Source organism: Mytilus galloprovincialis, chromosome 7 (assembly GCF_965363235.1).
Source record: "Mytilus galloprovincialis chromosome 7, xbMytGall1.hap1.1, whole genome shotgun sequence".
Taxonomy (NCBI): domain Eukaryota; kingdom Metazoa; phylum Mollusca; class Bivalvia; order Mytilida; family Mytilidae; genus Mytilus; species Mytilus galloprovincialis.
Window position 1 is genome coordinate 71,069,955 of NC_134844.1, and position 27,890 is coordinate 71,097,844.

The following is a 27,890-nucleotide window of genomic DNA, read 5'->3' on the forward strand; positions in this document are numbered from 1 at the left end:
ATTAGTAGCCCAAAAAAGGTAAGTTTTTACTAGTTCATAGAAAATAAATTAGTTTGCAGACAATCACTTTAGTATACGTGTATATATGGATCTACGAAATGAGTGATTTGGGATTGATTCAGTCGCTTGCCAGTGTAACGGTTTTGTTAATAAGAGCCAAGAGTATAGACATCTATGAACTTATACCACAAACTTCCAGGTGCAAATTTTAGGGGGTCATGTTTTGTAGTTTATGAACAATAACTTGAGTATAGGTATATTTATCGCTATTTTATTGTGCCGCAACATATACCATAAATAAAGTTGAAGATTTTTTTATGGGTTATGAACATAATGGTTCAGTTTAAAGGTGTCAAAAATGATTCTTTTGTAAAACTTTGTATAAATTGATTATTTCTTTTTTTAATTTCAATTCAAAGTCTTGAATTCTTGGTTTTTTAGCTCACCTGGCCCAAAGGGCCAAGTGAGCTTTTCTCATCACTTGGCGTCCGTCGTTAGCTTTCACAAAAATCCTCTCCTCTGAAACTACTGGGCCAAATTTAACCAAACTTGGCCACAATCATCATTGGGGTATCTAGTTTAAAAAATGTGTCCGGTGACCTGGTCAACCAACCAAGATGGCCACCAGGGCTAAAAATAGAACATAGGGGTAAAATGCGGTTTTTGGCTTTTAACTCAAAAACCAAAGCATTTACAGCAAATCTGACATGGGGTTAAATCGTTCATCAGGTCAAGATCTATCTGCCCTGAAATTTTCAAATGAATCGGACAACCTGTTGTTGGGTTGCTGCCCCTGAATTGGTAATTTTATGAATATTTTAGTTTTTGGTTATTATCTTGAATATTATTATAGATAGAGATAAACTGTAAACAGCAAAAATGTTCATCAAAGTAAGATTTACAAATAAGTCAACATGACCGAAGTGGTCAGTTCACCCCTTTAGGAGTTATTGCCCTTTATAGTCAATTTTGAACCATTTTTCGTAAATCTTAGTAATCTTTTACAAAAATCTTCTCCTCTGAAACTACTGGGCCAAATTAATCCAAACTTGTCCACAATCATCATTGGGGTATCTTGTTTAAAAAATGTGTCCGATGACCTGGCCAACCAACCAAGATGGCCGCCATGGCTAAAAATAGAACATAGGGGTAAAATGCAGTTTTTGGCTATAACTCAAAACCCAAAACGTTTAGAGCAAATCTAACGGAGGTTAAATCGTTCATCAGGTCAATATCTGTCTGCCCTGAAATTTTCAGATGAATCGGACAACCCGTTGTTGGGTTGCTGCCCCTGAATTGGTAATTTTCTGGAAATTTTACTGTTTTTGGTTATTATCTTGAATATTATTATAGATAGAGATAAACTGGAAACAGCAAAAATGTTCAGCAAAGTAAGATTTACAAATAAGTCAACATGACCGAAATGGTCAGTTGACCCCTTTAGGAGTTATTGCCCTTTATAGTCAATTTTAACCATTTTTCGTAAATCTTAGTAATCTTTTACAAAAATCTTCTCCTCTGAAACTACTGGGCCAAATTAATCCAAACTTGTCCACAATCATCATTGGGGTATCTAGTTTGAAAAATGTGTCCGATGACCCTGCCATTTAACCAAGATGGCCACCACAGATAAAAATAGAACATAGGGATAAAATACAGTTTTTGGCTTATAACTCAAAAACCAAAGCATTTACAACAAATCTAAAGAGGGTAAAATTGTTTATTAGGTCAAGATCTATCTGGCCGTAAATTTTCAGATGAATCGGACAACCCGTTGTTGGGTTGCTGCCCCTAAATTGGTAATTTTAAGGAAATTTTGCTGTTTTTGGTTATTATCTTGAATACTATTATAGATAGAGATAACCTGTAAAAAGCAATAATGTTCAGCAAAGTAAGATTTACAAATAAGTCAACATGACTGAAATGGTCAATTGACCCCCTATGGAGTTAATGTCCTTTATAGTCAATTTTTAACAATTTTCATTATGCCAAGTTCATTATAGATAGAGATAATTGTAAGCAGCAAGAATGTTCAGTAAAGTAAGATGTACAAACACATCACCATCACCAAAACACAATTTTGTCATGAATCAATCTGTTTCTTTTAATTAATATTTACATATACCAAGGTGAGCGACACAGGCTCTTTAGAGCCTCTAGTTTTATATGCTGTTTGAGTATTGTTTATTTTTTAGATTTTGGGTTTGTTGTAAATTGATCCAAGTAAAGGGTCCAAATGTTTTTTGAATTTCTTCAAACATTGGATCAATTGTGTTCTCTGATATGTTGATTCTTATCATGAAATTATATCTAGATTTTGGGCACAGTATTCAAGAAGGTTCAAATATTGGTCCAAAAGATTTTGGGCCCTGTTATCAAATTGGTCCACATTGAGAACCAATGTGTCTTAAATTAAACTGTCAGTGGGGAACTTAGTTTAACAAGGGAACTTTTCTAAAATACATACAAAAGTCTTCTTTTGAAAATCACTGAATGGAATTAAATCAAACATGGCATAACATTGAGAATGGAAATGTGACAAAGAGACAACAACCCGACCAAAGAGCAGACAACAGCCGAAGGCCACCAATGGGTCTTCAATGCAGTGAGAAACTCCGACAGACGTGCTTCAGCTGACCCCTAAACAAAAATGTATACTAGTTCAGGGATAATGGACGTCATACTAAACTCAGAATTAAAAATCGTGCATATTCCTTTTGAAATGCTGAGCAAGTGTTGTTATTATTAGAAATTGGTAGAATTTGAAGGTTCTGGTTCAAGAATTCAGACGTACCATAATGGTCATTAAATAATAATTATTGATTGTTGTTTGCCTAACGTTCGGTGGTAAATGTTTCATGCATGTTCAGGACCAGTACAAATTTAACTACGTCATCCCGTTTCCGGGACCAGATGAGATGTTCGTGCGCATGTGTAGCTTCAGTTCGTAGCTTTATTTCATAGAAGGCAGACGTGGTCTGTAATTGTAGCTTCTATAATGAAATATTTTATCACAATAACTACGAGGTAGTTATTTTTTTTTTGTTGTTTAATATGTAAATAAACTCGAGGGGTTTATTGTTTATATTAATTTTTTTTTATATTTTTCTCTGTTGTAAATTTACGATAAATAGACCGTTTTACGGCAGTTGATATTTTTTGGTTTAAACAATGGCGGATGCCATGCTCTCGAAAACTGATTCAAAATCCTTGAAGAAAGGTTCAAGTGCTTCAAATGAGGCAAAAGGTAAAAATCCTAAAAGAAAATCATCCGGTGATGATTCTCGTTCAAAGAATGACGATACAAATAGTTGTAGTAGTGGTGCAAAAATTGTCAGCTCCGGCGAGGCCGGAACTGTTGCTTCAAGACTTAAAGGTCTGAGTCAAAATACTGGCGAAGCAAGTAAAGAGCCCACTTTAGCTGAGGTTTTTTCAGTTCTGAAGAACATGCAACAGGAACAGAGTTCCCAAAAAACTGATTTTGTGTCTCTCAAGTCGATGGTCGACGAATTGTATTACGTTGAGCCTGAGGGTTACGATGAAAGCCAGGGTGCAGACCCTGAGGTTTATGATGAAAATAATAATGACAATAATGATCATGTTGGTGATACTGAGGTTGCAGAACCTCCAGCTAAAAAACAAAAAACTGTTGACAAAGAGGGTGACAATGTTTTTAAAGCTGCTGCTCAAGCTTATAGGTCAAAAGATAATGTTGATACAAGTGTAGATGACACTTTAGCTGACACGGTTAATGAATTTTTCCGTGAGGGAATATCTGATGAAAAATACAATGAACTGATGAAATCAGTAGCTAGACCAGAGAATTGTGTTTCTCTTACAAGGACTAGAGTAAATCAGCTCATTTGGGATTTACTCTCTCCTCAAACTAGATCTTTTGATTCGGTCATACAACAACATCAAGAGACTGTTGTTAAAGCATCATGTAACATTACAAAATTATTAAATATGTTGTGCAAACTAAAATCTGAATTGGGTGACGACTGTCAACAAGAAATGCAGTCTTGCATAGATTTGGGGATTGATTCCATAGCTTTACTGTCACAATATAACAAGATGACTAATATAAAAAGAAAGGAATATCAAAGATTTGATTTAAGTCCTGAATATCATCATTTAAGTTCACCCTCAATTCCTTTCACTGACATGCTTTATGGTGACAATGTCCATCAAAAGTCGAAAGAAATTCAAGACATGAACAGACTTGGTCGAAATTTAAATAATAATAATAATGCAAGAGGTAGAGGAAATGGTTTTTCTCGAGGAGGTAGTTTTGGTAGAGGACGAGGTTTTGGTAGAGGCCGTGCAGGGTCTCGTCGTGGTGGATACAGAGGTGGTCGAGGCCGTGGTTACGGCGGTAGAGGCCAGTATTCAAATGATCAAGGTGGTTCAAAAAACTTGAGAGGTGTTCCAAGTTTCCTGAGGAAGTAAATTATGCTAAACAGGTAAGTTTAGCGGGTGTCTCTGATATTAAACCTTTTACAGCAGGTAGATTGAAAAATTATGTTGAAAACTGGCAAAAAATTACTTCTGATAAATTTATTTTGGATACAGTTGAACACTGTCACCTTGAATTTATTGATAATTCAATACCCACTCAAAGTCTCACACCATATCAAAGAATTTTTGATAAAGGCCAGGAAAAGATTATAAATGACGAAATAGAAAATTTGAAAAAATTAGGTGTAATAGTGGAAGTTAAATTTGATACAGATCAATATATATCTCCAATTTTTACAGTTCCAAAGAAAAATACAAATGAGCATAGAGTGATTCTTAATTTAAAAGAATTGAATAAATTTATTTTTCCCCATCATTTCAAGATGGACACTTTTGAAATGGCTTTAAAATTGGTGAAACCAAATTGTTTTTTCAGTTCAATTGATTTGCGTCATGCATATTATTCTGTTCCTATAGCAGAGGAACATCAGAAACTATTACGTTTTATATGGAAAAACACTATTTTTCAATATACCTGTTTACCAAATGGTTTGCTATCAGCACCTAGAATCTTTACAAAGTTAATGAAGCCTGTTTTTGCAACTTTACGGCAATTTGGTTATATGAATGTAGCTTATATTGATGACTCTCTTTTGCTTGGAGATACTGAAGATGAGTGCATAGAAAATGTACAAAATACAAATGATTTAATGGAGTGGCTTGGTTTTATAATTCATGAAAGAAAATCTGTGTTCAAGCCTGCTAAACAAATTGTCTTTTTAGGCAATATTATTGATTCTGTATCTATGACAGTTGTGTTGCCAAAAGAAAAAGTAGAAAAAATTGTATTAGAATGTCAGAATCTGATCAAGAAAAACGTAGCTAGTATACGGTTAGTTGCCCATGTTATAGGCTTGCTAATATCCACTCTTTCAGCTGTGGATTTTGGTCATTTATATTACAGAAATTTAGAAATTGAAAAGATTCAGGCTTTAAAATTTTCATTTGGGAATTTTGATCAAAATATGACTATAACATTTGCCATGAAAGCAGATTTAAAATGGTGGGTTGAAAACTTACATTGTCAGAAAAGAGTCATTAATAGGAAAAATCCAGATTTTTCTATGACAACTGACGCCTCATTAAAAGGCTGGGGTGCTTTATTTAAAGACCAAAAAATTCAAGGAAGATGGAATGATGTTGAGCAAACTTATCACATAAATGTTCTGGAATTGTTAGCCATTTCTTATACTCTGAAGGCTTTTTGTAAAAATTATTCAGATATACATGTGAAGATTTTTTGTGACAATTCTAGTGCAATTGCTTATGTTAACAATATGGGTGGTATAAAATCCAAGCAAATGAATGATATAACCAAACTTTTGTGGGTTTGGTGTATTGAAAGAAATATATGGATTTCAGTAGAACATATTCCTGGTAAATATAACGCTGCAGATGTTGAATCAAGAAAAATTGACGATCATTTAGAGTGGATGCTTGATAAGCAAGTTTTCCATAAATTAGTGGAGATTTGGGGTACTCCAGACCATGATTTATTTGCCTCTAGATTAAATTGTCAAGTTAAGAGTTTCTCGTCGTGGAAACCTGACCCTGAGGCAGTATTTGTAAATGCTTTTAGTATTTTATGGTCTGATGAGGTATTTTATTATCTTTTTCCCCCTTTTTCTCTAATTAGTAGATGTTTACAGAAAGTTCAGAAAGACAGTGCAGAGGTTCTGATGATTGTACCATTATGGCCGACTCAGGCATGGTATCCAGTTTTACTAGAAATGTTGATAGACTTTCCAAAAATGTTGCCTCGAAAGAAAAGACTTCTGTCCATTCCAGGAACGGAAAAGATTCATCCTCTTCACAATCAGTTAAAGTTTCTTGCTTGTCGGTTATCAGGAAAAATTTGGAAAACCAAGGCATTTCAGACAAGGCTTCCAAAATCATTTTGGCGTCTTGGCGAGACAGTACGAAAAAGCAATACTCAACTTATGTCAAGCAATGGTTCCGTTTCTGTAGTAAAAGGAAAATTGATCCACTTCAACCAGCTTTAAATGAAGTCTTAGATTTTTTAACAGTGCTTTTTGATAAAGGATTAAGTTATAGTACGATAAATTGTGCAAGATCTGCATTGTCAGCCTTAGGAATAATGTTTAATGGAGTGACAGTTGGCTCTAACGCTACAATCATCAGATTTTTAAAAGGTGTTTATAATTTGCGACCTTCAGAACCTAGATATAGTGAAACTTGGGACGTATCTAAAGTTTTTAATTTTTTACGGAAGTTATCTCCCGTAAAGTATATTTCGTTGAAAGATTTAACATTGAAGTTAGTAATGTTAATTGTTTTATCCACGGCTTGTAGGACACAGTCGTTGTTTTTGCTATGTTTAGACAATTTAGTTAAAGGAAAGGATAGTTATACTTTGTTTTATTCAGGTTTATTAAAACAGAATAGACCTGGGTTTAATGTACATTTTGTTGAACTTTTTGCTTATCCTCCAGATAGGAGATTGTGTGTTTTTACTGTTTTAAAAGAATATTTGATGAGAACAGCTCAAGCTCGTGGTAATAGTCAGAAACTTTTTATAAGTTATGTGAAACCGTTTAAAGCCGTTTCAAGAGAAACAATTAGCAGATGGATCAAAACTGTGATGTCTAAATCAGGAATTAATTTAAAATCTTATTCTTCGCATAGCGCTAGATCAGCAGTTGTTTCTAAGGCTTTCCATAATCTGATTCCTGTGGAATGTATTTTACGAAGAGCTGGTTGGACCAGTGAAAAGACTTTTGCTAAATTCTACAAGAAGCCGATCGAGTCAGATGAACAACGTTTTCAGAGAGCTGTTCTGAGTACATAGAACTTTATTTGTAAATGAACTTTGTATATAGGAGGGATATATTTGTTGTTTTTTTTTTGGAGGTTTTTAATATAACTTTTTGACTTATCTCAGGGCTTGTGCTCTTTGAAGTCTCATCTGGTCCCGGAAACGGGATGACGTAGTTAAATTCCAAAACTAAACGAGACTTACCTTGGTAAAAGTTGAAGTTCAGTTGGAATTTAACGTAGTCATCTTTAGTTGTAGGGATCAGATGCCCTCCCGATATCCCTCCCTCTTTTTTGTGATGTTGTACTTAGTACTTTTGTATGCACAAACCCTTCGACTTTGAAGACTGAAGCTACACATGCGCACGAACATCTCATCTGATCCCTACAACTAAAGATGACTACGTTAAATTCCAACTGAACTTCAACTTTTACCAAGGTAAGTCTCGTTTAGTTTTGGAATTAACCATTAATACAATAAGTAGGTCTTTTAATATGAATAGGGTGAGAAGAGAGCAGAAAATTTAGAATGCCCCTAAAAATGGGAGAATTAAAAATAGGAATAGAAATTAAGCCTTGCTGCATGCCACATAATAAGGACCCTCAAAGAGTTGTTGCTAGTGTTGTAAATAGGTAGCAAGCGTAGTGATCTATGCACAAGAGACATCGGATTCAACATTTTAATTCATATCGGACATGGCTGGTGCAATAGGATTGTATTAATCGAAAAGCTACAAAAACCATTTAACCTCGAAAAGACATACAGCAGTCTTCAAAATCACTACATAGAAGACGTAAAACTAAGGCGATCATTTATACATAATGCAAATCATGGCGAAATGCTGGTATAATTGCATTCAAAACAATTCTCCACCTGATGATGTGGATTTAATGAACTTTATGTTACCGTAAGGCTTTCAAAGTGAATACAAAGTTCATACATATTTCGTTATGAGATGCCCGAAGCGAGACTTCTGATTAATGACACGCACAAAAAACAACCCACAAACAAATATGATGGAAAGAAACCAACAATAAAAAGGGATTATCAAGTTCTTTACTTTAGATAGACACATATAGAATGATTCGGGACTAAACATAGTTGTTAGAACGTGGCTACATCTCAGGTTTTGATGAGTCGGTGATAACATTCTTTTTTATTGACTGTAAATGTTAAGTTTTCTAAATTTCAAAAGTTGCACATTAAAAAATAAGCAACCTTGCGACACAAAGGTTCAAAAAGTCATTTGGCTTCAACAATAGATAAGCACTATACATTAGTTGAGGTATACATAATAAATTAAAGTAAATCAATAATGTTAATCAAAATAGCAGTAACTTAATAATTTCAAACAGAGAATATATGGCTTAAATGACTATATTTGAAAATGCAGCACTTTCAAATTTTATTATACGTTAACGAACAACAGCTAATCATAAATTCTCCGCCTGGTATTTCTGAAGACATCATTAGACATATCAATCAATGGTACGGAGAGTTTTATAGTTGCTTTTCTGTCTGTTTTCCCGGTACCGGTTACTGGTAAATCCTCCAAAAATAAGATGTATTTTGGAATGTATGCGTCCTCCAACATCTTTACTTCTTCGTCAATTTTCATAGTATCCCTGGTGAATTTTTGAAGTTCATCTTCGGTGACGTCGGTTCCTTTCCACGTAAGTACTGACGCACATGGGATATCATTGTCTGTCAGTGGATGTTTGATAGGAAAGACGACTACGTCCTTGACATCTTTATGTTTTTTCATTGCTACCTCGATAACAAACGGTGCAACCTTAGCACCAGATATTTCCATCACGTCAGAAATCCTTCCAGACACTACTAAGGAATTGTCGGCATTAATGTAAGCATAATCGTCAGTTTTATACCAGCCACATGGCATAATAACATTTTTGGTTTTCTCTTCTTTATTAATATATCCTTGAAATCGGACTGGTGTTCGAATATAAACTTCTCCACTGGCTTGTGATTTCACGATCAAACCATTATGGTCAACTACTTTCAAGTCAACTCCTGAAAGTTGTGCAACTCCAAGATATTTTTGCGACAATGTTGATGATGCAGTATATATTTGTCCTGCTCCAAAACCAAGTTCTGTGGCACCATACGCAACAGCTAAACTGTCGAATATCTTACCCAACCCATCAAGACATGTCGATGGAACAGGTTGACCTCCAGTAATAACAGAGCGTATTTTTATATGAATGTCTTGTCGATGCAGTATGTGTTGTAACATCGGCGTACCAAAAGATGCACAGAAAGGACGCTCTTTCTGCAGTATTTCTATCACATAGTTAGTCCCTGCTGACGCTGATGTAGGTGCAAAGGAGCTATACTGTGTTATACGCGTTCCACCAGTGACTATTTCCCAATGTGGATATCCACCCATCCAATAAAAAGGCCGACCATTGAAGTAGACTAATTCTGTTTTATCAAATGATTCAGTTTGCAGTAAGTAATGAATATTGTATCCGTTTAATAAAATGCTGTAGGGACTAAATTCCACTGCCTTTGGAAATCCTGTACTTCCAGATGTTGACAGTATAGCTGCAGTATCATCTGGGTCAATCTGTGGAAGATGAACATCATTTCCATCATTGTACAGGTCCTGCAATGTGAATCGTTCTACTGCTTCCGTCGGTGGTGAGTGCAAAACAGCCAATTTTAAATCCGGAATTTCGCATTGAGTCACTTGACCGTTTTGCGGATCAATTGACAAGAAATTACGAACGATTTTCAAGTGCCTGTCGCCTTCTCCTGGATCAAACATTATCATTTTGCAGTTGCCAACCAGTTGCATCATTCTTTTGAGGTCGGAGCCATCTTTCATATGAAATGTTAGATGAAGTGGTTTTGCCCTTGTCATCTGAATGGCAAATATACAAATCAAAAACTCTGCCGTGTTGTTTCCGCCAACACCAACGACATCCCCTTGTTGAATTCCATAACGAACAAGGCCTTTAGCCAAACTAACATATGAATAGAACGACGCTGATATGATCGATTCATGTGACACGAGACGGTATGCATTGGACTAGAAAATAGAGAACAATCATGAAAAAGCAAAGAATAGAGAAAAAAATTCCTAATCTTTATTTGACATATCATGAGACAATGAAAAAAATAGTCATACAAATCTTTTTCTATCGAAAGTTTCATAGTTAGACTTTGTAAAACCAAGAAAATGCCTGTACCAAGTTGTTATCCATTCGTTTTATGTGTTTGATCTTTTGATTTTGCCATTTGATGAGGAACTTTTAGTTTTGAAATTTCTTCGGAGTTAAGCATTGTTGTGATTTGATTTCTTTTCAGGATGTAGTGTCTGGAGTTAAAACATAGATGAAATACAGTTACCGGTAAAATAAACATTTGAAATTGCAATAGTTTGGGGTTTACAAAATCATTAACAAAATATAGGTAGTATAAAGAGAATATCATTTTGCATGTTCTATATATACCAACACTTTTGTTATTGTAAACATCATATTTGTCTCCCTTTTTGTTTGTGCTAATTAGTTACATTTTCACATGTTTGATATTTTTTTTTATAAAATTGACTTGACACACAATTGTCAATTGCAATAAAACCAGACGATAATTGATCTTACACCTGTCAATTCAAAGGTGATATCAATCACAATACAATCAAAGAATATATTTCAGGGTCACAGAAATGTATGACTCGAATAAAACAAACTGTCTTTGTCAAATATTGATATATTTGCATTGTGAATACATGTGCAATACTTTTTACGTTAATGAGGACTTTACATACTATGACAGTTTATTTTTAATAGAGGTAAGCATATCAATTTAACATCATGAAAGAATATCTAATGCAATTGTTATTCCTTGAAAAAAATTAAACAATATTTCCTCTTTTTTAACATATGTTATTGTACTCAAATAAACTGCGACATTTTCCAGAAAATCTCAGTAAAAACAATACAGGACACAAGAACACGTTCATGAACTAACTATTTTGTTTATTTGTAATAGTAGCACTTTAATGAACTGATTATTGACATGACATTAGTTTCGTTTACACTTTGCACTACTTATGAAGATAGGGGTGTCATTGTTGGAAAACACCCAGTAATTTTTGTTTGATGATTTCTAACAATGACACTCATATCTTCTAAAGTAGAGCAAAGTGTAAACGAAACTAATGTCATGATGAATAGTGCGTGTAGACACAGCTTTAAAGAAGACAATAAACTAAAATTATAAAATCCTTTTACATAGACATGTAAAGTAAGATCAGATTAACATATATTGAAGGTTATTGTTATATACGTTGGTAGGCGTCCACGAGAAAACATGACGTGGAAATATAATTTTGTTATTTAGAAAAATACATAAAAATTCAGCATTATCATAATGCTTTGGGCAAAATTTCGACTTATTGTGAATAAGTGTCATAATAAACATTTATATAATAAGCATTTTGATCAAATCTCATAAATCCATTATGAACATACAAACTAACGTGAGAATACACAAACTACCATGAGAACATACAAACTAACGTGGGAACATACAAACTAACGTAAGAACATACAAAAAATGAAAAAAAGAGTAAAATTCAAAAGGAGCGAGCCTTTTTGCTTAGGCAATATAAGTGTTTCTTGCAATGCATAAACACGCTCAGTCTACTCTCAGTCAATAAGATCAGTGGTTGTCCTTGTAAAACTTCACGAGATCCAGTAGATTGCAATATTTGGCTTTAATCACATGTTTGTTTATTTTTGTGCTTTCATATAAAGACACCAAAAAATTAGTTTTGAGCAAACTGGCAAATATTTAACAATGTATAATGGTTTCATATAGGGTATAACGTACTTGTCCATTGTCTTTGACTCCAGTTACTAATTCATAGGATATGGACCCCAAATCAAAAGACATTGGGTTTTCCTATGATTGGTCAAGGAATATACTTATTTCTAATGAATAAGGAGAGAAAACACTTTTGAAAATCCATGGAGCACCCCGACCAATTATTGGGAAAATCTTTTAGTGTTTCAGACCTAAAACCTTTAGAAAAACTTTGGCCGCCAACTACGATCCAAAATGTGTTGTAACCAAAAGATTCCTATTTTGATACAGAATTCATCAATATATAAACTTTGGGTAGTGGATGGCGGCCAAGATTATTTATGACAAAAATAATTAAAATTATGCGAAATTGACCTAAATTACAAATAATGTTTATTTAAGGGGCCATAGCTTCATACATTTTAAAGGAAGGTGCCAACAAAAATTGTCTTTATAGTATAATCACAGAAATTTTAGGTGAAATTTGTAATATTTTTGCCCGATTTAAAAAAACATTTAGGGCCAATTTTAACCCTTAATTCGTTTACCTTCTCATTTGCTCGAATTAAAATTGTTCCGAACATTTTTTCACATGATAGTTCATAAACCAGCTATTTTCTGATATAGATAAATTGATGTTTAAACAAAGGAAGTTTCACTTACACTCAACCAGCTCTTAAGATCATTCTTATCTCATACATATACATTTAGAAGGTCGATCACCTCGTTATAAGCTATAAATAGACTCAGTATACATACATATATATTATTGGATATCATACAATTAGTGTTATATGCGGATCCAGGGTGGACCCCCCTTTCGTTTAAAAAAAAATCATTAATTTTATAGGGAATAACTGAAGCATGACTGTAGTTGGTCCAGTCTTATTGCAGTCAGTGCAAACCCCCCCCCCCCCATTCTTTAAAAAAATCTGGAAAAATGATTGAATTTTTTATTGTTTTTATCAACTGGCAAGAAAGTGGAAAAACTGGACCGATCTTCAAAGGGTTTTTTGAAATATCTCTTTTTTGAGTGGTGTTATAAGATCTGTCTTCGACTTACCGTAACAAATACACTCATTTAGGAAGCCAAACACGATATGCCTTAAATTGACGAACAACGTATGCAATTGGACAAGTTTTCTTTATCGATTTTTATGTATAAACAAAAAGCAACTGTTTTGCTATATGGTGATTTTCGAAATTTGTACTATATAAAATTGAGAATGGAAATGGGGAAAGAGACAACAACCCGACCATAGAACAGACAACAGCAGAAGGTTACCAATAGGTCTTCAATGCAATATATTTAAATAATGTATGAAGAATTGAAAATTTCAATAACTTTCACCGGGGGCCTTACCAGGTCGCATTTGGACAGTCGTGGATTTTGCTGTGTGGTCTTTTGAGTATTTTTTCTTTTTTCCTCAGATAATGGCCTTGATGTTGCCAGTTCTTTGTCTTTATATCACGATTTATTTGTGTCAATGTTTGACGTATTGAATGTGAAGGTACATTTGGTTTGAAGTTCATAAATGGGTTGAGTTTTTGGCTCCCAAAATTATGGATTTCAGGATTCCTGGTCAAACATGTTCCACAAGAAATAACTGACAAATAAACTGGTATCGGTATTATCATACAAGTTATTCCGAAAATTAACCATTTGAACAAAATAATTATATGATATAAAAAAAATATACGAATTGGCCGTATAAGGAAACGGGAATTCCAATAACATGTGATACTTAAACAAAGCAATTTAATTTAAACAATACAAAACACTTTTAATCTACTTTCTAATCACTTATGCATTCTATTATTAGTAAATGAGATATATTTATATATTCGAAAAAGGATTTATAATTCTAAAGACTTTGTGAAATAATTAAGTGATTTAAAATAGAGATAACCGAAAGAACATGAATATTTCACAGTACATTCATAGTTTTTTTCATACCATTTCTTTTATTATTATATTCAAAATTTACGGTAAGCTTTAATTGTATTTTTTCTTCATCATTTGATATTCCTAGTACTAATCATGTTTTAGTATAGATGTATGCATTTACATAATGACACGTCCCATAAAATTCCATATGGCTTAGAGAGAACAAATTCAGTAGTTTATTTATGTGTACAATTGATGGTTTAACCAACCGCTACACGTTTGATACGAGTTACTGTTTAAATAAATTGTCTTACCCAGCAAGAACAAATAACCTTGTGACCACTTTTATATTTCTGTGTAGCAACATTCCAGCCCGCCTGGATTCGGAGTACATATCTCCTAGTTGATACGATATTCCAGAGGTTGTATTTTCTATCGCGATTTTCCTAGACAGAGGGTTGCTGATAGAGGAGCTTTCAAATCAAGAGTTCTAAGTGGTGAAGTTGAAATCATCCCTTCGTTAATTTTTCGAACGACATCACATGCTGGGTGACCATTATGGATTATCCGTTACACGGATGATAATCGTAATATGTTCAAATTGTCTACAATCCTGTCCCCTTATTCCCGAATGTGACTTACTAAATTAGACTTATAATCGGGTATATACTAACATGAACAAAAAGACGGGTGCAACATGTCGAGCTGGATCATCCAAAATGGTATCCTCGAAAATAAGTTGTTTATCATTGTTTATTGTATTATAAATTTCTGTAAAGACCAAAAACAACCTACTGGTACTGGATCTCTATTCGGAAATAAACACAAAAAGCTTTAAAATGGTTTATTAATTTTGATTTTCTTTTATAGAGTCATATTCCATTACAGTCCTAATTAATAAAAACATATCCGGGGTAATTGGAGAAGGTGGTACACGAGTAATGTGCTCATACACCAGGAACGATGCGACTAAAATTTTTACAATCGAGTTAAAAGCTAACAACGAAACAGTTGCAACATTTTTACCAGATGAGAAGCCTAGGTTGACAACAAAGGGACGGTATTTGGAAGGGAGAGTCACACTGATGAATATAAGTAAAGTTTCTACAGAAGCTGTCATGATATTCAATAATTTAACATGCGATGATCAAACCAACTATAGTTGTTCCATTGTTTTTCTTGGCCAAAACGGTAGAACAGAAGAAAGTCATTCAGGGTTTACAACACTTAATGTGAAAGGTAGTAAATTAATTGTATCATTACAAATAAAAAATTTAAAGCTAACTAAACGAACAAACCAATTACAAAGAATAAACAATTTTAAAAACCAGAGGATTTAATTGTAATATAGGCTATCGAAAATTAGCTATTATATGACCCATGATCATTTATCAACCTCGGATCAATGCCGATCGATCAAAATTTGTGTAAAGGGACCAGAAAGTAAAGCAAAGGCTTTCATCGTATGTAATATATATGCATGCTAATATATATATTATAAAATTTCAACCGCTCGAAACGATCCAGAAACAACAAGGGCAGTCGCATAAACAATTTGAAGATTCCCGTAAAACTATCGAACTGTCTTGGATTAAACGACTTCAAACAGCTTATCCCCTGGGTCTAAATGACAATATACTTGGACAAGGGAACATATCTACTACTTCTTTTATTGATATCATGAATATTATTGATAAAAACAACGAAATAATAGGTCTCATGGGAAACGTATCAATCGAAATCAACGAGTTAAACATCGTATAAATTATACACTTGGTAATCTATCTATATTTAAAAACAATGGTAGGCATCAATTATTATGTAAACTGGATCAAATACCCATTATTAAATTACACGATATTTTCAAAGAATGTGACACCATCTCTTTCTTCAGCCCACTGTATGAATATTCTCGTATAATTACAGCTTTTTACCAACATAGGCTGTTCCCGCGTATCGACAAACCTGAAGACCATAAACGTCTTTTTCTGAAAATTAAATATATTAGCAGAGGTATTGATTTTATCAACTTATCTAGTATATTTAATGACTCTACCGTTCAAAACTTTATACCTCCCTATTTTGATAGCATAGAACCACCTTTAGTTTCATACACAAACAAAAAAACCAGCAGAAGTTTAATTTTTAACCGGATTTTTGTGACAAAAATGTCGGTTATTGATTTGGGGATGTACGGCGGGCGGGCGGCAATCAAATGTTGTCCGTGCATTAACTCATGAACCGTTCAACCAAAGCTTTTAAAATTTTAATACGTTGTTACTGACAACTAAATAAAGGTCAAGTTCAATAATGGTGATTTTGACGTTTACCGTTCAGGAGTTATGGTTCTTGAAAGATTGAAAAATGGAGTTTCCAGTCGTGTCCGTGCACTTATGCATGAACTGTTTTACCAAAGCTTCCCAAATTTTAATATGTTGTTACTGATGACAAAATAGAGGTCAAGTTCAATAATGACGATTTTGACTTTTACCATTCAGGAGTTATGGTTCTTGAAAGATTGAAAAATGGTGTTTCCAGTCGTGTCCGTGCATTTTCTCATGAACCATTCAACCAAAGCCTTTGAAATTTTTATATGTTGTTACTGATGGCAAATCAGAGGTCAAGTTCAATATTGACGATTTTCACTTTCACCATTCATTAGTAATGGTTCTTGTGATATTGACAGGACACAAATAAATATTAATAAATCCGGTTTGCTGTCGTTGTGACAGCCCCTTGTTAATTACACGTCGGTTACATCAGACGTGAATATAGACAATAATACTCCCTTAACTTGAAACTGTGAATCGTCGAAGTTCAGATATGTTCCCTATTGTCATGTTATTACAGGAGACCTAAATACCGTCCAGGATAGAGAGGATAAAAACTTTTTAAAAAAGGACCAAAATATCGTCCTCCATCTAAAATAGATTGGAAAGAGTGTCGTCAAGTCACCAAAGATGCTCTTTCCTCGTTTTGTAAAAAGTGGTGTAAACGGGAAAAATCTGATAAAAAATCTCTTGATTCTTATTTAAATAAATGTTTGAATGTGGTAGATATTTTGAAAATAATTTAGAAGTAAATATTAGAGTACATAATACACCTATTTCCAGAATAAGAAATAAACTTCAAGAACTTTCAAAGCGGTTTGTGTTTGTACCGGCCGACAAAGCAGCCAACAATGTGGTGGTGGTATGCCGTAAATACTACACGGACGTTCTATAGAATGAAATTTTAAATTCATCTACATTCAAGTCCATCCGCTCCACAGAGAGTCATATAGTAAACAAACATATCACTACCACATCAAAGCTTAAGGCTTCTTCTGAACATTTGAAGGTCCCTACTATGTATTGGCTACCTAAACTACACAAAAAAACATTTAAATATCGTTTCATCTCGGCCTCTAGTAAGTATTCTACAACTAATCTTTCAGTGCTCTTAACAAGTTCATTAACTACTATTAAAGAGCTTATCATAAACTATTGTAATAAAATATATGAACATAGTGGAATAAACCATTTTTGGAGTGTAAAAAATTCTTCAGATGTTTTAGATACTAGTAAATGACGTGCTTTTGATGGTCCTTTTGATTCTGTTGACAGTTTTGATTTTTCCACTCTCTACACTACACTTCAACACTATCTTATTAAACTAAAGTTTTCCTATTTAATTAGATGGTCGTCTGGTAAAGCTGAATGCAAGTATATTTCCTGCAACTCATTTAAAGCCTTCTTCTCTAATGAGAAAGGCAAATATGCTAGATATACTTACTGGAGGTGTGATGAGATGATCGAAGCTGTTAATTTTCTCCTTGATAATATTTATGTACGTTTCGGCAACACAGTTTATCGACAGGTTGTAGGTATCCCAATGGATACTAATTGTGCCCCTCTATTAGCAGACTTGTTTTTGTACTGTTAGGAATCACAGTTTATAACAAAACTTAGTAAAGACCCGTCGTAATTGCATTTGATTGATAAATTCAACAACACTTACTTATGCATCACTTATCTTGATGATATTTTTTCGTTAAATAATCAAGAATTTTCTCAATATACTGCTGAAATTTATCCCAAGGAACTTACTTTAAATAAATCAAATTTATTCGGTAATAACTGTCCTTTCCTGGATTTAGATATTTCGGTTTTAAACGGAAAACTCCACAACAAAATTTACGACAAAAGGGACGATTTTTCGTTCCCTATTGTTAATTTTCCATTTTTAGATGGTGATGTTCCTATAGCACCATCTTACGGTGCTTATATTTCACAGCTCGTTTGCTATGCCCGTGTCTGTTGTGACGTTTTTGATTTTAACGAACGTTATCTATGTATTGCTGGAAAATTATTAAACCAGGGATATCGTTACCATAAATTACTAAAAACTAAATTTTTTCATAGATATAAAGTTTTGGTTTTGAAGTTTGGTTGTACCTGTAAAAAACTTATTTCAAACGGGATAGCACATCCTAATTTTTACGGAAATGTTGTTAGCTGTGCCCGGAAATTTAGCAATGATCCATGTCAACTTATCGCTTATTATAGAGAGCCGTGGTGTAGTGGTTAGAGCATCGGACTACTAACACAAAGGTTCCTGGTTCGATTCCCGTATGGGATGAAAATTTCAGGGACTTAATTTTCGGCTCTCCCTTGACACCATTTGCGAGTATGGTCTTTAGGAAACGACGATAGTCCGTCGGACGGGGACGATAAATGGCTGACCCGTGTTAAGAGAGAGCCATGTCTCTTACACGTTAAAGAAACCCTTGTAGATTTCGAAAAAGAGCAGGCTATTGCCGCTACAAGGCAGCACTCGCACCCGCAAAGTGGAAAGGGATTAATATAAGTTGCAAAACTTGTTTCCAAATCCACTATAAATAAATATCACCCCTAGTTTTTGGTGGGGTTCGTGTTGTTTATTCTTTAGTTTTCTATGTTGTGTCATGTGTACTATTGTTTTTCTGTTTGTCTTTTTCATTTTTAGCCATGGCGTTGTCAGTTTGTTTTAGATTTATGAGTTTGACTGTCCCTTTGGTATCTTTCGTCCCTCTTTTAAACTAACTTACCGCTCCTTTAAATAAACTTATTCTAAAAGGTTACATATTCAACACTGTAATAAGATCATTGGATATTGTTTTTATTGGGATAAATATTGATTTTGTTATCATTAAATTAGAAGCAAACTAAATATTACTAGTATGTTATATACATATACACATTCATGGATCTACAATATGTCGATACCTGTAACTTGGCATTGCACAAGGTCATGTTTTTCTCTGGCTGTTTTTGACGTCTTTACACTAAATCCATTGGATGTTGGATGTGTACGGATTGATAGTTTAGTCTTAGATGCATGATTTTTATATTAGTTGTAAGTGGCTTTAAACTAGCAGTCAGATAACTGCAAGTACTCTCAGATCTGTTAATAGAGTCTTTTTTGTCGGGATGTACACGTTCCCGGCCATGTCCACTTGTATTTTTAGACCATCTGATGAGCTACGCCTTTTTCAACTGATTTTTATAGTTCGTTCTTATGTTGTACTGTTATACCACTGTCCCAGGCTCATTGTTGTTAATGTCTGTGTCATTTTTGTCTCTTGTGGATGGACAGTTGTCTCATTGGCAATCGTACTACATCTTCTTTTTATGTAATATAAAATAAACTACTTGAACATAGCATCATTATGGTTGCGTTGTCTTAAAGTTGTCAATATTAAAACACAATAGCTTTAATATAACCAAAAATACCGAAACGCCTTCCAAGAAGCGTATTATCTACATAAGTCTAATCAGTGTCGCTTGAATTAAACCAGGCAGATGACAAATCAGATACGAAGTTGAAGAGCTTGAAAACACAAATTCTCTTAATCATCCCAAATTATGTGACATTGACTGAAAAGGATTCGATCTTAATAAAAAAAAAGTATTTTTTTCAAGGACAATAAGCATGTATACGTATGTGGTAGCTGTCATATAGTGTAGAACAAAACAACATCCATCTATTATGTTTGTAAAGAAAAAAATGAATCTTATTAATTTTGGTATGATAAACCAGAAATTATATTTATCTATCTTAAGAAAACAAGCAAACATGGTACTAAGACAAATGCAGCCCTATAAAAGACTTATTGTATCATAATATGCATTTGATAAACGTACTCCTACTTGTTTAAAGGTTATTAATTTTCAACCTATCTGTGATACGTCGAGCTCATACAAGTTCAAAATGTACTAAAATATTATTATGTTTTTGCAGTTCCACCGTCAAAACCTGAATACGTAGCGATTGTCGATTTACTAGAAGATGAATCAACAACTGCATTGCAGATTCGAAGTGAAACGTCTTCTCCAAATGATACTGAGATTTCCACTGTTAAGCAATCTACAACATCTGCCATTATAAAAGAAGGAGACATCATTACATGTATATGTGCCGGAAATGTTGGAAAGCCTCCAGGGAAGTTGATATGGCAGAAATATCGACATGGAGAAAAAGTTCCAATGAACTACACACATATTTCTACGATAGCGACCGAAGTTACAGACAAGTGTTCCTACTATGGCACCAGTTACCTTCAGCTCCGGGTAACTTCTTCGGATAACCAAGCAATCATTCGGTGTTTCATTGATTCGCCGTTGGCAAAACCATATATGTATGTGGAAATGAAACCAATAGACGTTACGTGTAAGTATTTGTCTAATCTCATAGTATATATGATTTGAAATTAAAAGTAACAGAATGTATAAGCAAACGTTATAAAAAGGCATTTACATGTCAGTTATAGACAATCAGGTGTACAATATCATGACTTTTGACAAGATTAGTTTTGAAACTGGTTTTTAAACCAAATTTAATCTTAACAGATGATAGATAAATTTGCATTAATAACCCCAAAAGCCAACTACGACTATATACACCCATGTATTAATTGAGTAACGGAAAGGACCGTATAAACTAAATTTTAAGCCAAAACAGGAACACGGACCTATTTAGGGTAGTATTCTTTTTGACGAATCGGTATCTTAAAGCGGCATCGACCCAGTGGTTGTTTAATCTTACCAAAACTATAGAATGTGTATAACAAATATGTAACTACAAAACTTGCTTCGATTTGATCACTTAAAACTAAAGTCAGTTGCGACAAAACGATTATCCGAGCTTCTTTATAGATAGTAAACTTCCAAATATTATGTAGATATAGTTCAGCCTGTATAAAGAGTATATACCTCCCAATTAAAAAGAAAGTCCAAAGCTTTCATTTCCCATCATAAATCATGTAATAGGGTGTTGATGCGAACATAGAAACAAGTAAATTAAATTTTCAAGTGGTGTAGTTAAACTAATACCTTCGGATAGTTTACGAGGCCATCACGAGAATCACAAGTTAATTAACTTTTAAAGAATACCTGTTAAACAGATGACGACATATGGCGTTGTCAGTTTGTTTAAGATTTACGAGTTTAAATATATATTTTATATCTTTCTTTGAAATATTTAGTTTGCCATGGCGTTTTTAGTTTTCTGCCACTTCCTGACTTATCAGATTGAATATCCTCTTAGTATTTCCCACCTCTCATTTAAAATTCTGTCTTAATATATCTCAAATTAAATAATATGAATATACTCCTTAATGTCATGAATATGAGTAATGATATTAGTTACCAATCACTCAATCAATCAATCTCAATTCTATTTGACAGCTTTTAGTAAGGATATGACCACGTATACTACCACAATTAGTCATTTTACTGGTTCAGAGGGAGCAACAGAATCACACAGTGGATACATATGTAATGTTTTAATATGTTTTTGCTGGTTTCTTCTGAGTATTTCAATAAAAAGAGTTAAGAAAGGAGAAATGGGAGTAATAAGTACACCTAAGACAACCATACAGAATGAACTATTTAGCATTTGCCATATTGATTGAAATTTGAACTTAACATCAATATACTGGATTAGAACACATTTTAATATGCATTTTTCTGCATTTGGCTTAATCATGTAATCAATATTGTTATAGAATATCGACAGTTTGATCCAAATTTTGACGAAACGTTTACTCTTAAATAAACTAATGTTAAACATTTACAATCTATTAATCTTGACATAATCAATTTCTTTCACATGACTCAAAATGAAACATAACAAGTGTTGCATATTTGTAACTTCTTTGTATATATTGCGTCTGCTTAAAAGAGTACATAATTAGTTTCAAATTGCTGAGAGTGACCATATGGTGTCGTCAAATTCATTTAATCCCCCTCCTCCAAAAAAATCAATAACACAAATTAATATGATATTATGAAAAGGTTCCTTTCAGTTCTTTGTTCTAATATTTGCTATTAGAAAAAGCGTTAGCATGTATAGAAAAACTTCAAATTTTATAGATTGTATTTACCATGTTTATATGGCCATTCGATGCACTGCTTAATCAATCAACTTTTTTTTTAATAATTTCTTAACTAATAAATGGAAATTTTAGTAAGATTTGCTATAAATCATGCCAGTTCCGAGGTTCTGAATACTGAACTGATGATACAGACGTGGACCGATAGTACACAGCAGCGGTATCAACCCAATGTGTTTTATGTATTCATGGTGAATTAATCATGCAGATGTCCTGACAGTATGTACACGTTAGTTCTACTAGTTTTGAATTTTCAAATATACTTTTTCTTCCAGCATCATTAAACAGACGTTGATTATCGAAATAATCAATTGCTGCACTTAAAGTGTGACCGTTGATGAGAATACACATTTGTTCACACACTATCTACTATAATTTGTGGTATGATGACCTTTTTTGTATCTTTATCCTAACAATATATCTTGTTTTGTTAATTTATTCTTGTTATCTTATCTTTTTGCAGATTTTGGTATTGTTATTGGTATTGTTATTGGTGTGTTGGCTTTGGTTTTATTGGTTGCATACGGAATTTATCTGTTCAAAAGAAAGCATACAGAGTAAGTACATTTAATTGTATGTAGATACATGTATAACATGTATAAGCGATCTTAAGTTGAAGACAATCTAATTAAAATACAGAGCATGCGTCTAAGCTTTGCTTACAAGTATTCAACAACTCTTTTTTACTTTCTGTTCTAAATTTTTTTACATCAGCCAATGCAATTTCTTTTTTCAATTGTTTAAGGTTTCAATCAAACCGTGACAAAACAAGATAACCTAAATTAGTCTGTAGAACAGAAAGTAGAATGAGTGTTTTCGTGCAGATCCGTGAAGGCATAGGTTTGAATCTCAGGATTTGTATTTTAATCGGATCGAGTGGACGAATACCTGAAAGAAGCCCATTAAATTGTAGAAAATAAACAAACTTTTTAAGTTCAGGTCTTGCATTACTGTTCGTTTTCTTGAAGCTGTAATCTTTTCAGGAAATATTTTTTGGAAAACAAATAATACGATTCACTTTGTATTGTTTGATTTGCCACGTATTTCTCTTCTTGAAATGAAACAATAAATAGAAATAAATTATAACGAATATAAAAAACACAACAACAATTGTATTAACATTAAAATTCACTAATTTGGTTTAAAGATATAGTCATATATAGCGGCAAAAAATAAAATGATGGTAAAAAACAATTTTAATCTATTTTAAATGAATATATAATTCAATTTTGAATTGTCTCTCAGAGAGAAACATAGTCATACAACATGACACCAATCACCTTCACATATTACAAAGGTATCTTTCAATTAGTACTTTGAATCATATGGTAATTTAAAATACTTAATTATATGCTGTTTATTTTCAGAGAATCAACGAACAGCAATTTGTGCATCATAGGCCCTCCCACACAACAGACAGGTCACTGTGAAATCATTTCTATGACTAATGATATTGACAAAGAGACATCAGTGGGTGCTGCCGTAACTATTGACGACCCAAGATTGCCTACCAATGAAAATCTGGCAAGACAAGAAGATAAGGACAATCAAACCCCGACGTATGTATTTGAACTTGATGTTGTACTATGTATTACTGACTGTGCAAGGGCTGTAATGCCAGTCAAGGTCGTTAAAAACTTCCATATATATATATATATTATGTGTTTTGTTCACTGGCATACAACAATAACAATGCGCTGTCGTGCTCCTGGAAAAGTACGATAGTCAAAACCGTTTGTTTGTAACGACCTTGTATGCTTTTCGCTTTGTAGATCCATCGAAATGAAGTGGGTCAATGATTTATTTTTACTTTTAATATTCTACCAACCATATTTAAATACAAAAGATTTCTACCTGATGATTTCAAGCTGTGAATAATCTTTGACATCCGTTGTTTGTCTTTGTCTTTTTTAGCCATGGTGTTGTCTCTTTATTTTCGCCTCATGGGTGTGAATTTTCCACTACCATTTGTACCTTTTGCCTCTTTTTTTATCCTGATCCCTAATTTTTGATATTCCCATTTAACACATTGAACCATTTCTGTCGAAAAATGTTTTCTGTTGAAATATCGATTCAAACTGACCTCAATCATCAAGACGGCTATGGGTTTATAACATGTTTAAGCAACAGCAGCATAGCTTACTGACACAAGGGTATCTTTGAAAAACATGGCGACTTATAGACGATATTATGGATTCTTCTACTTACCTTGGTATTTTCGTTAGGTTGAGGAATTTCAATGATAATTGTGTTCTCGGTTTGGTAAAGTACGCATACTTACCAATAGAAAAGTTGCAATTCGTCGATAACAAATTTCCGGTATTAATCAGGTTTAACATCCGTCCTTTTAAAACATTTACAGTCTCAGCAAAAATAATTTGCATTTATCTGAAATCAGAAAACTCACTTTCCTGTCATGCATTTAACATTTTATACTTAAAACACCCATTGTATAAATTGATTATATTATAATTTGGCAGCAATACTTCTCCTGTAACTACCGTATGTGTAAATGCCCAATTGAAAGAAGAAAAAAAATCTCAGATGCCAAACAAAGACAACAAAGACCAGAGCGGAGAAAGAACAAACACAAATAATCACAGTATAGAACAGAACATGATAGCAGAAAAGGAATCAAGTTTGTAAGTCTGATTCAATTTGTTGGAAAATTAATTTTATTACACAGAGATACTAATATAAAAATCCAAATATATTCTTGGTGCAGGTCTTAGTCAAATAAAATAATTAAGGCTTTTGTAAATGTAAATGAAAAAAGAAACATAAACCTTACATGAATTATAAATCGAATAGTCTTAAACGTCTAGAAGAACATTAGACATAACCATAAAAAAGTTGTGTATACCAACATTGGTCGAGAGGAAATTCAGATCTGATATCAGCGTTAAGTGAAATAACTTTTATAACGATATATTAATGCTATCTTTAATCCTACTGTTTGTATTAATGTCTTATAAGTAAAAAATATATAAAAAAACATGTTGAAAACAAAACCTACATACGATATATATTAGAGTAAGCGACAATGGATTATGAAATAACAGTGAGAGAGAGGCAAAATATATTAGAGCGACAGCCACACTCCTAGATCGAAAATAAACTGACAACGCCATGGCTAAAAAGAAAAGACAAACAGACAAGTAAAGTTGACAAGACAAAACTCAGAAAACTAAAGACTAAGCAATACGAACCCCATAGTGAATCAAAAAGTAAAATCACAAAAATACTGAACTCCGAGGAAAATCAAAATGGAAAGTCCCTAATCAAATGTCCCAATCAAGTTATTGAGAAATTTCTGTATGTGTTAATGAAGAGATACTCATGTATTGAATACAATTAGAATAATGAAAGTGCAACAGTTCTTAAAACATACGAAAATGTACCTGTTTTTCAAGTTTCTAAAGATCGCAAACGAGCAAAATCATAAATCCTTTGCAATTATTTTCCCATCAAAACAAAATTACTGCAATTGTTTCGTCCATTTCCCCTACCATTTCTCATTGTCTGAGTCTGAGTTATCTCATTTATCTTATAATATTACAAATTTGGTACAATGGTTGCGTCACAATACAAAGTTCAAAGTGTGGCCAGCCTTTCATGATAGCATAAGTGACTGAATCTACATCAACTGTGAAAGAAGTGAGGACACGACTTCGTTATTACATAGAAGCTTTTAAACCAAGATGCACAAGTGATATTATCACCATACTTTTGATTTCTTGACACTTTACCTGATGACGAGAATATTAGCTTACTTTTCTCCGGAAACAACCATCGTTTGTGTTAAAAACCAAAGAAGTACAGAATAAAAACTGTGCAAACATGATTTTGTTTAATCTAACTCTGAAAACTATTTTAATATTGTACATGTTGTAGGTAACAGGAAGGTGACGATTTGCAGAACAATATTCAAAACCAAACATTCATTAACAGGACCGCAGATTGAGTGTGCTCAGCTACGACAAAGAATACATACACAAACATATTGTTTATCAACTGTATTATACTTATACTGTAAACCTCTTTTCGCAGATACTTTTTACTTGTTTAGCATTTTATAGCCATTTTCGCTGCCTTTTAATTTCGCGATTTTCAAATAAACTTTAAGTAGTTAATTAAATGGGAAAAGATCCAAGTGTCTACTTTTCGCTGAAATTGATATTTTCGTACTTTTTCAAATCGCGAAAGCCGCGAAAATGAATCGTTTGCAAAAAATAGTTGGCTTACAGTATTCCGCTCGATTCAAAATTATGGGAAATGAACTAACACAGCTCAAATATTAGTTTTGCAAGCTATTTCTAAAACATTATTTTGAATCAAGGATTTTGTTAAACAAACACCCCGATTGTACTTTGTTAGATCAAAGGTCAATATTGATACAAATGATATTTGGTTTAATAAACCTTCCAATCTACACAGAATTTAATGTGATTTCGTTTTTTCAATATCAAAAATTCAAACTTTGGTTTAATGTTCAGTTAAAACATTAAACACGACCTTACTTAAATAGACATGTAAGATAATGTTTACGTTTTAGTTCAACATACGTTGTTTTGACATCAATTAAAAATTTTATGAGAGTATGAGATGACAAACGTAGGGAAATAAAGCATATATTTTGATTAATTTTGTAGTAAAATAACCATACGATTTTTAGTGCACCAGATCCGCATTTCGACAATACATGTCTCTTCCGGGATGCTCGAGACTGACATATGTATACATATACATTACGAAAATAAACATTTTTTGAGATATATTGTATAATGAACCTCTCTACTTTTTCATACATTTAAAATTGCCTCCTTTTTGTTACCAAGAATTAATAATAATTATACATACAGTCAACATTGTCACCTTTCCGGTTAACCAATAAGCTTTATATATTTTATTTGATTTTGAGTTGGTGGACATCTGTATTTCTGATAAGTTATGTTATGCTTCAATGAACATTTTTATTTCTTTTTTTTAGTCTTATTTGACTTCTTCATATGCCAAGTTATTGAATTATTCAACATTCTATTATTGTTTTTATGTTTTTCAGTCATTATTATTTTGTTGTAAAAATTTATTAATAATGTATTTTATTTAAATGATTTGTTTTCACTTTGAATAAGTAAAATGTCACTATTTACATTTTGTTTCTTCATTACTTATACATTGCTCATGATAATGCCAAATAGCGATTCTTCATGCATTTAGACAAATACTTGTTGAACCTCCGTTTTGTTTTTGTAGCAGAAAATCATGCAAACCGAAAGTCTCGTGTCTGAAAAAAGTATGATTGAATGACTGTAGTTTGCTTCGTGTCCAGTGTCCAGTAATATCTTGTGTGCATATTATTGACGAGATAATTATAGTTGACGCAAACGTAAATAAGCAAATTCTTGGGTTCTAACAAAACGGATGCATAATGATAAACGACTGGGTGCAATATATTGACT

General features: G+C 33.1%; 3 protein-coding genes across 4 annotated transcripts; 2 read left to right on the top strand and 1 right to left on the bottom strand.

Annotated features, from left to right (window-relative positions):
• The first annotated feature begins 3,411 nt into the window (after window positions 1–3,411).
• Window positions 3,412–7,754, top strand: LOC143083593 (uncharacterized). Of its 2 annotated transcripts, none has more exons than XM_076259858.1 (2): window positions 3,412–4,463; window positions 6,155–7,754. In XM_076259858.1, exon 1 carries the CDS (start codon window positions 3,448–3,450, stop codon window positions 4,447–4,449), a length of 1,002 nt encoding a protein of 333 aa, XP_076115973.1. In that variant the 5' UTR covers window positions 3,412–3,447; the 3' UTR covers window positions 4,450–4,463; window positions 6,155–7,754. The 2 variants fall into 2 exon arrangements, with proteins under 2 accessions (XP_076115973.1, XP_076115974.1); XM_076259859.1 differs by having other exon boundaries at window positions 6,158–7,754.
• A 938-nt stretch (window positions 7,755–8,692) lies between these two features.
• LOC143081927 (uncharacterized) lies at window positions 8,693–10,264 on the bottom strand. The gene has a single exon (XM_076257568.1). The coding sequence runs from the start codon at window positions 10,176–10,178 to the stop codon at window positions 8,724–8,726; it is 1,455 nt and encodes a 484-aa protein (XP_076113683.1). The 5' UTR covers window positions 10,179–10,264; the 3' UTR covers window positions 8,693–8,723.
• Window positions 10,265–13,986: 3,722 nt separating this feature from the next.
• On the top strand, window positions 13,987–27,582 carry LOC143083594 (uncharacterized). Its single transcript, XM_076259861.1, has 8 exons — window positions 13,987–14,116; window positions 14,886–15,254; window positions 20,277–20,705; window positions 21,722–21,811; window positions 22,892–22,985; window positions 23,796–23,987; window positions 24,909–25,070; window positions 26,323–27,582. Exons 1-8 carry the CDS (start codon window positions 14,047–14,049, stop codon window positions 26,324–26,326), a joined length of 1,410 nt encoding a protein of 469 aa, XP_076115976.1. The 5' UTR covers window positions 13,987–14,046; the 3' UTR covers window positions 26,327–27,582.
• The last annotated feature ends 308 nt before the right edge of the window (window positions 27,583–27,890 follow it).